Below are 10,063 nucleotides of genomic sequence, written 5' to 3' on the forward strand. Positions count from 1 at the left end.
CATGGAAAGCGGACGTTAAACGATGATGATGATGATTGACCCCAGTGCATAACTGGTACTTATTTAATCAACCCTGAAAGGATGAAAGGCAAAGTCGACCTTGGCGGAATTTGAACTCAGAATGTAATGGCAGATGAAATACCGCTAAGCATTTCGCCCGGTGTGCTAACGTTTCTGCCAGTTCGCCGCCTTCTGATTAGATAGATATTAGTTGAGCTCTAGGGTTGGTCAGTGTAATTGACAAGTCCCTCCCAACAAAATTTCAGGCTTTGTGTCTGTAGTAGAGAGAATTATTTTTATCATTATTATTATTCAGGCAGTGAGCTGACAGAATCATTAGTACTTCAGACAAAAATGCTTAGCCTGCCAAAACTATGTGAGTGGATTTGATAGATGGAAACTGAAAGAAGCCCATCTCTGCCATGGTGACTATCGCAGTATAGTTTGTTCTGATAGAACATCCACATTTAAGTGGGGATAAATATTACCTCTGTATGTATGTGCATGCATGTATAAATATATGTATGTCTGTGTGTACATATGTATATATATGTATTTTTGTGTGAGTGTTTGTACCCTTGTCTTCACATCACATGATGGTTATAAAGGAGCATCACCATTTTGAAGTGATGTTGCCAGTTATGCTTATTTTGTTTAATGCTAACCCATTGTATCATCTGATAAACTTCTTTATTGTTTTTATCTTTATTTTCTTTCTTTCCCTTATCCAGCTCCAGAAATGTAATTACATTAACGGTGCTATGAGATTCTCTACTCAAAATGATATAAGAAAGTTTGGTCTGGAAACTGCTTGGGACATTGAAGACCTGGTGAAAATATGTCAGAGTAAAAGGGCAAGCAAACTTATATTTCATATTCTACTTTTTATACATCATCGTCAGTGTTATCATTCTCATCATTGAATATCTGGCTTCCATATCAGCATGGGGTGGATGGCCCAACAGAAGCTAACAAGTCAGAGGATTGTGTCTTGCTCCAGTCTTTTATCATATATCTTTCATTTTTTTCGTGAAGGTACGTGGCTTCCCAGACTGGGCTGTGTGTTGTGTTCTTGAGCAAGACACTTTATTTCACCTTGCTCCAGTTCACTCAGCTGTAGAAATGAGTTGCAACGTCACTAGTGCCAAACTGTATCAGCCTTTACCTATCACTTGGATAACATCGGTGATGTGGAGAAGGGTGGCTGGTATACATGGGTGACTGCTAGTCTTCCTTGCCCAGACTTGTGCCTTGAAGGGTAACTTTCTAGGTGCAATCCCTAGGTCATTCATGACTGAAGGGAGTCTTTACCCTTTACCCTCTACTTGTTTCAGTCATTAGACTGTGGTCATGCTGGGGCATTACCTTGATGGATTTCATTAAACAAATCAACCCCAATACTTTTTTTTTTAAGTTTGGTACTTATTCTGTTGCTTTTTTTTTTTGCTGAACCACTAAGTTACAGGGATGTAAACAAACCAACACCAATTGTCAAGTGGTGGTGGTGGTGGGAACAAAGACACACACACACACACGTATATGATGGTGTTCTTTCAGTTTCTACCAAATCTACTCAGAAGGCTTTGGTCAACCCAGGGCTATAGTAGATGATATTTGTCTGGGTGCCATTCAGCAGGACTGAACCCAGAACCATAGATGCAATGCCTGCACCTATGCCAGTGTCTACATTGGCATGTTTTCTACAGCTGGATGTCCTTCTTGATGCTAGACACTTTACAGAGTTTACTGGGGCTTTTTTCCTGCAGGTTCAAGCCATAGCTCTTTCTTTTTAATGTTAATTTTTAACCCCATGTCAGCCTTAATCCAGCTAGCCCAAAGTAAAAGGCATTCTTGCCATTCAAACTACACTATCCAGTGTGTTATTTCTTTTTAAAGTGGTAAGGTGTAATTTGAGGGAGATTTGGCTGTTATTTCTAGAAGGTTGAGATAATCTGCTGAGGCTCCATGGTTCATAGTGGTGTTACTCTTGAGCCTCATGTTAGCCCTGATCCAGCAGACTTTTCACCAAAGATATTCCAACTGTGACTGTTCAGTCTTTTATTTGGATATAGTATATCTAGGACAACACTATATAATATGCCCTTCTTTTATTGAGACAGCAGGGAGATTTGGTTGCTATTTCTAGCATGTTGAGTGACTACATAGAGGCTCCCTCACTGGTATTAGATATAATACTGGTAGTAGCAATTAAGATGATTAGATAGTATCGCTTTATTTAGAATGTTCTCTTTCTCTGTTTTAATTATTGTTTGAGGTTACAACCATACGACATAAGTTGTACTGTTATTTAGACTAAAAATGCATGCATGCACACACATACACACACGTGGGAAGAAGCTCTGTATAGTATTTGAAATGAGTTACCCTGCTGATGTTAACATAATGTTAAATGTTAGTGAAAAAGAGAACACCTATGTCATACCAATGATAAGTTTGTAGTTACTCCATCCAGATTATAAATTTAGCTTTCAACCAATAATTATTAGAGTTCTTGGTTGCATGACCAACTGCCTCAATAGCAATCTTAAGAATTGGAAGTCACAAAACATGAGAGAACATGCTTAATCGGAAGATTACAGCTATGAGCTGTGAAAGATGCTGTCAGAAAAGTAAAACATTCATGTAGTTTAGCATGTAATACCACCTACATATGCAATGCCATTTATACCTGCACCCATGTGTACATGAACACTCATATACATGTGCAAACATGTATACATATGTATATGCACAACTATTTTGGTTAATATTATCAAGACTCCAATGACAATGTCTTTTTTTTGTCAGCTAGAAACCAGCTCTTCTCCATTTGTGAGAAATTAAAAAAACATAACCAAGAAAGAAGCACACACACACACACATGAACATGCACACATGCAGTGCAAGCTCACACACTAATCTCTTGGTCAGCTCTGCTCAAGCAAACTGATATTTAAAGGCATTCCAGCCACAAGCATCCTGTCTTTTCTATTAAAACTTCCTTTTTTAAGATGGAAGAAAGTGATTTTAGGGGAATTTGATTGCTATTTCTAGTAGGTTGAGTGACCATATAGAGGTTTCTTACTTTTTCAGCGCTGCCCCAACTATCTCAACTGTTATAGACATTCACAGCATATCTTCATCCTAGCTTTTTATTATTTTTTATTTCATGTTTTTGTATTTTCTCTTATTTTTAATAATGACCCTTTTTTTAAATATTTCCTACCATTATAGATGCAGGCTTGTCCCTATTTTCTCACTCGGTCTCTTATGAAGGACTCAGATATCATATTTTGCCCATACAACTATTTACTGGACCCAACAATACGCAAAATAGTAAGTTGAAAGAATACTATCATTTTAATTTCCCATCAAAATGGCAGCAGACGATAGAGTCAGCAGAGTGACAGATGAAATGTGTTGTGGCAGTGTTTATCTAGTTACATCTCTATCTATTCTAAGTTCAGTTCCCATATTGTTGGCTTTACCTGTCATTCTTCTTGTGGTGGCGGAGGCAGCGGCAATAAAATAAATGTGTGCCAGCATTGCTGAATGGTTAAGAGTTCATGATCAGCAGTGATTTATGGCTTGCCAAGGATTTCCGATGATTCAAGATGAGCATTGCTTTAAATTAATTCAATTTAATTTTCATTAACTATGTATATAATTAATGTAGATAATACCATAACTAGTAGCGTGTAAACATTGGGGCAAAAATTCCCTTTGGATAAAGAAAAAGAGTTGAAGGCTACCCATGGGACTTGAATCCACTTCTGTAAACACGGTAGATGTTTCAACTTCAACTTTTTCTATCTTAAGGGTTTTTTACTTCAGTATTTATACACTGTAAGGTGGTGAGCTGGCAGAATTGTTAGCATGCCGGGTGAAATGCTTAGCAGCTTTTCATCTGTTTTCACCTACTGAGGTCGAATTTATCTTTCATCCTTTTGGGGTTGATAAAATAAGTACCTGTTGATTACTGGTTGTCAACGTAATCGACTTACCCACAATCTCCCAAAATTGCTGACCTTGTGCCAAAAATTGAAACCAATATTTATACACTATTATTTTTAGTTTTATCTACTTCAGGTTCCATTGATAAAAACAAATATATATATATATATATATATATATATGTGCTGGTGGCACGTGAAAAGACATTCCAGCGAGATCGTTGCCAGTGCCGCAGGACTGGCTCCTGTGCAGGTGGCACGTAAAATACACCATTTTGAGCGTGGCTGTTGCCAGTATCGTCTGACTGGCCTTCATGCCGGTGGTACGTAAAAGCACCCACTACACTCTCGGAGTGGTTGGCGTTAGGAATGGTATCCAACTGTAGAAACTCTGCCAAATCAGATTGGAGCCTGGTGTAGCCATCTGATTTCACCAGTCCTCAGTCAAATCATCCAACCCATGCTAGCATGGAAAGCGGACGTTAAACGATGATGATGATGATGATATAATAAGAAAGGCAGCTATATGCAATATAAAACCAAAAAGGAAAAATTCAATTCACTAATTGTGACTGACTGTACAGGTTAGCACCTACATTGCTAGAAATCCTCATCATTTAACATCTGCTTTCCATGCTATTATGGGTTAAACAGTTTGACTGGAATTGGTAAGCCGGAGGGCTACACCAGGTTCCAGTCTGATTTGGCATGGTTTCTATAGTTGGATGCCCTTTCTAACGCCAAGCACTCTAAGAGTGTAATGGGTACTTTTTACTTGTCACTGGCACAGGTGCCATTTACATGACACCAGCAACTGTCACAACTACGATTCCACAGGTGCCATTTACATGACACTGGTAACAACCACAACTATGATTTCACTTGATTCATGAATGAGTGTTCTCAAGCATAGCATATCATGAAAAGTCTTGATCACTTGTCATCGCTTCTGTGAAGCCCAACATCTGAAGATCATGCTACCAGCAACAGTCACGATTACAATTTCGCGGGTGCCATTTAGATGACACTGATAATGGTCATGACTATTGTTTTACTTGGCTTGATGAGTCTTCTTAAGCACAGCATATCGGCAAAGGTCTCGGTCACCTGTCATCACCTCTGTTAGGCCCAACATTGGAAGATCATGCTTCACCACCTCGTCCATGGCTTCCTGGGTCTACCGCTTCTTCTATAGTTAGAGCTCAGTACTTCTTTACACAGTTGTTCTCATCCATACACATCACATGACTATACCAGCACATTCATCTTTCTTGTACACAACATCTGATGCCTCTTATATCCTGTTTTTCTCAAGACATTTATGCTCTATCGTACATGCACTCCAGCAAAGTATACTAGCTTCATTTCTTTCAAGCCATCGCATGTCCTCTGCACTCACAGCCCACATTTCGCTGCCATGGAATGCAGCTGTTCACACACAAGCATTGTACAGAGTAATATATATATATGTTCTATCTACATAGTATTAGCTCAAATACTATTTGTTTTTGTATAGTATATAGTATATCTTTTTGTTTATCTACAGATGGAAATTAAATTGAAAGGCAACATTGTGATACTTGATGAAGGTCACAACATTGAAGACTCTTGTCGTGAAGCAATCAGCTACACAGTAACCTCATCCTGGTTAACAAAACTAATTAAAGAGTTAAATGGCTTAGGTACGTAATTTAACAAGCCAACTTGTATATTGCCCTCTTAATTATCATGTGCCTCCCTCTTTTTTTTTTTTTTTAAATTTTTAGTAAGCAATAAGTCATGTCCTTTGTAATTCTTTTATTCCTTTCAGTGTTTGATTATGTTCTTGTAACACCATTCCCTCACAGAATACATTTTATCATCATCATCATCATCATCACTAACACTTGTAATCAGTATGAAAATCATCGTTGTTACCACCACATCTACAACCAATGGCAATATCATCACCACTACACTCAACACCATCATCACCATTATCATTATCATCATCATCATCATCATCATCTTTAACAGAAATGCAATTGTTGCTACTGTTTTTTTTTTGTTTTTTTTTGCTTAGCCCTAGGCCAGTGCTGATCAAAGGCATTCTAGCTATGACCATCATGTTCAATGGGAGTTCTTTGGACTACTTTATCCAGCTTGTCATTCCTCATTTTATGGTGGTAGGTTGTAATTTGAGAAGATTTGGCTGTTGTAGACCTGAGAGCAATAGCAGCCAAGAGGTGGTTCCACATGCCCCCGACTCTGGAACTCTGAACCAGGGCCTCTCCAGATGCGACGCAAAGTCTTACTCATGCCATACTCATGACAGTTAAATGACCATACAAAAATTCCATTGTGTGCTCACATGCTTTGTGATAGCAATAGTGTTTGCTGTGTGGAGGCACAATGGCCTGGTGGTTAGGGCAGCGGACTTGCGGTCATAGGATCGCGGTTTCGATTCCCAGACCGGCCGTTGTGAGTGTTTATTGAGCGAAAGCACTTAAAGCTCCACGAGGCTCTGGCAGGGGATGGTGGCGAACCCTGCTGTACTCTTCCACCACAACTTTCTCTCACTCTTACTTCCTGTTTCTGTTGTGCCTGTAATTCAAAGGGTCAGCCTTGTCACACTGTGTCACGCTGAATCTCCCCGAGAACTACGTTAAGGGTACACGTGCCTGTGGTGTGCTCAGCCACTTGCACGTTAATTTCACGAGTAGGATGTTCCATTGATTGGATCAACTGGAACCCTCGACGTCGTAAGCGACGGAGTGCCAACAACAACAACAACAATGTTTGCTGTGTGAGAATCAGCTGTTACATTGAGCAGGTCAAGAATCTTTTATCATCGTCGTTTAATGTCCACTTTCCATGCTAGCATGGGTTGGACAAATCTATGTAGAAGTTATTTCACTAAGTCACTTTTGTAGGCAGCAATTGAGCTAACTGATAATTAATGAACAGAGAAGGCAGTGAGCTTGCAGATTCGTTAGCATATCGGGCAAAATACTTAGTGGCATTTCATCCATCATTATGTCCTGAGTTCAAATTTCACTGAGGTCGACTTTGCCTTTCATCCTTTTGGGGTCAGTAACATAAGTACCAGTTGAGCACTGGGATCGATGTAATCGACTGACCCATTCCGCTGAAATCACTGTGCCAAAGTTTGAAACCAGTAATTGATAAACAGGGAGAAAATGTACAAAAGTCTGCATAAACAAAAAACAGGTATTAAATCTTCAAAGAAGAGCTCTACCTTGAAAAGTTAGAATTCACCTGTTCTTATTATGTGCAAATTCGTAAGTTATGAGTAGGTTTATTTTTTTCCATATCTCTTAATCAAATGGGAAGGTAGTGCCCATGACCCAATATAAGGGCCTCCAAGAATGGAGGGAGGAGGCTATCCTCCAATTGAAACCTGACCAAATGCTTGCAACAGAGTGAACTCCGTTAAAGGTACCAAAGTCATAAGATGTTGGTGAGGTGATAGACTAGGTGATGGGTTTAAATACAAATCTACTGATATTGTAAACACACTTAAAAGTCTAGTATCCTGGAAAAAGAGATATTTCTTGACTGTTTATAATCTTGGACTAGTTGGATGACAGCCAATTTGCAACTAAACAACAGAAACATCATTATCTTGTAACTAATTTTGAGGAATGAAATTATATAAATTTTTTCTAAATTCAAAACAAAAGTCAAAAAGCAATATTAATAATGTTTATGTTTTTATTTCTTTTTATTCTTTTCCTGATGTGACCTGATCAGTTCAGAACAAAGTAAATTCAAACAGTTTCCAGTATTTGTTAGATTTGGTGAGTTTAATTTTTATCATCATCATCACAACAATATTTTTATTACTATTATCATTTCATATATGCGCAACACATTAAACTGTTGGAAAACAAAAATTACTAACATCTGGTTACAACAAGTAACTTTGAGTGTCAAGAACCCTCCTAATTATCCTAGCTGTTCCTAATAACACTGTTTCCTGGAGCTGTACTAAACTAGGTTTTATGCCTATTTCCTCTATCCATCTGTTCAAATCTTCAGGAATAGTTCCTAATGCACCTATAACTACAGGGATATATTTTACCCACACTTTACATTGTGACTTGAGTAGAAAGGATTATTATTAAGGTGGTAAGCTGGCAGAATCATTAGCATGTTGCTTAGTGGCATTTCATCTGTCTTTACGTTCTGAGTTCAAATTCCGCTGGTGTCAACTTTGCCTTTCGTCCTTTCGGGGTTGATAAAATAAGTACCAGTTGAGCACTGGGGTCGATGTAAATGACTAGTACCCTCTCCCAAAACTTCAGGCCTTGTAGAAAGGATTATTATTAATAGTAATAATAATAATAATCCTTTCTACTAAAGGCACAAGGCCTGAAATTTTGAGGGATGGGGAAAGTCCCTGTCTCATACACATGCTCTGAGATACTCTTCCATTACTTCTCTGTCTTTCTCACACAACACACTCATTCACATCTGACTTCTCTGTCTCTCCCTTTTCATTCACTCAATCACTCATTCACGCTCACATCCTCTCTCTCTCTTTCTCAAACTTTGCAGGTGTACAGTTTACATTCCTTCGTCCACAAACGTTCAACTGATCTCCAACAGACAGATTTCAACCAAGCCAGTAAAATTTGGTCAGGCTTTGAGGCTGTGGCTGAGCTGGTTCATATGAAGATTGGACCAAAAGATATAAACAACTTATCAGTAAGTAATAACGGTAGTTATAATTAAACATTCTCTTTTATGGACCTCATGGATTTCTGTCCATATATAACTTTAAAAACATATAAACATATATAGGCATAGCTTTGTGGTAAGAAGTTTGCTTCCCAACAACATTGTAATGATGGTGGATTGGCAGACTCTTTAGAATGTTGAACAAATTGCCTTGTATTTATTCTGGCATTTTACATTCTAAGTTCAAATCCCACTTTGTCTTTCATCCTTTTGGGGATCAATAAAATAAAGTATCAGTCAAATATGAGGGCCAATGGTATTAATTCATCATTCCCCTAATTTCAGGCTTTGTGCTTATATTAGAAACATGATTATTATTATTAGGTGGTGAGCTAGCAGAATCGTTAGCATGCCGGGTGAAATGCTTAGCAGCATTTTGTCCGTCTTTTACTTTCTGAGTTCAAATTCCACCAAGCTCAGCTTTGCCTTTCATCCTTTCAGAGTCAATAAATTAAGTACCAGTTGCACATTGGGGTCAATGTGCTCAACTTGTCCCTACCCCCAAAATTTTAGGCCTTGTGCCTTTAGTGGAATGGATTATCATTATTATTATCATTATAAGGTTGTGGCAGAAATGGTTGGAGTGAATGGCCCTACTCAAAGTATGCAATGGAGAGAGGGCTCGTATCTTTAGTGGTCAGGGTAATCCTGGAACTGTAGGGTTCTCTGATTGGCCCTATTTGTAGTTTCTTCTGTATCAGGAGGACTGTATCATTCATGTTATCCCATAATTTGTATACTATGTGTACATTTATCGTATTTCACTATCTTTTCCATTTCTTTCTCCCATTTTCTATGTAAATCCCCACACAAATTTTTTTCTGTCTTTGTGATGTCCCCCTCATTTATGCCCCTGTGACTAATAAAGAAAGTGAGCTGGCAGAATTGTTAGCACACTGGGCAAAATGCTTAGTGGCATTTCGTCTGTTGTTATGTTCTGAGTTCAAAATCTGCCAAGGTTGACTTTGCCTTTCATCCTTTCGGGGTCGATAAATTAAGTACAAGTGAAACACTGGGGTCGATGTAATCAACTAGTCCCCTCGTCCAAAATTTCAGGCCTTGTACCTTTAGTAGAAATTATTATTATTATTATTATTATTATTATTATTATTATTATTATTATTGAGGCAGTGAGGTGGTAGAATCGTTAGCATGCTGGGCAAAATGCTTAGCAGTATTTCGTCTGTCTTTACGTTCTGAGTTCAAATTCCATCGAGGTCGACTTTGCCTTTCATCCTTTTGGGGGTTGATAAATTAAGTACCAGTTGCGTACTGGGGTCAATGTAATCGACTATCCCCCTTCTCCAAATTTCAGGCCTTGTGCCTATAATAGAAAGGATCATTATTTTTACTATTGTTGTTGTTAG

The 10,063-nt window shown here is 38.4% G+C and overlaps 1 protein-coding gene across 1 annotated transcript in view; it reads left to right on the top strand.

The window, feature by feature from the left end:
* LOC106871478 (Fanconi anemia group J protein homolog) overlaps positions 1-10,063 on the top strand; it is a 52,155-nt gene that overhangs the window by 13,911 nt on the left and 28,181 nt on the right. The window contains exons 10-14 of the mRNA XM_014917954.2: positions 732-854; positions 3,235-3,336; positions 5,500-5,635; positions 7,707-7,753; positions 8,514-8,663. Of these exons, the coding sequence (XP_014773440.1) occupies positions 732-854; positions 3,235-3,336; positions 5,500-5,635; positions 7,707-7,753; positions 8,514-8,663 (558 nt within the window). The remainder of the gene's footprint in view (positions 1-731; positions 855-3,234; positions 3,337-5,499; positions 5,636-7,706; positions 7,754-8,513; positions 8,664-10,063) is intronic.

Source organism: Octopus bimaculoides, chromosome 6 (assembly GCF_001194135.2).
Source record: "Octopus bimaculoides isolate UCB-OBI-ISO-001 chromosome 6, ASM119413v2, whole genome shotgun sequence".
NCBI lineage: Eukaryota > Metazoa > Mollusca > Cephalopoda > Octopoda > Octopodidae > Octopus > Octopus bimaculoides.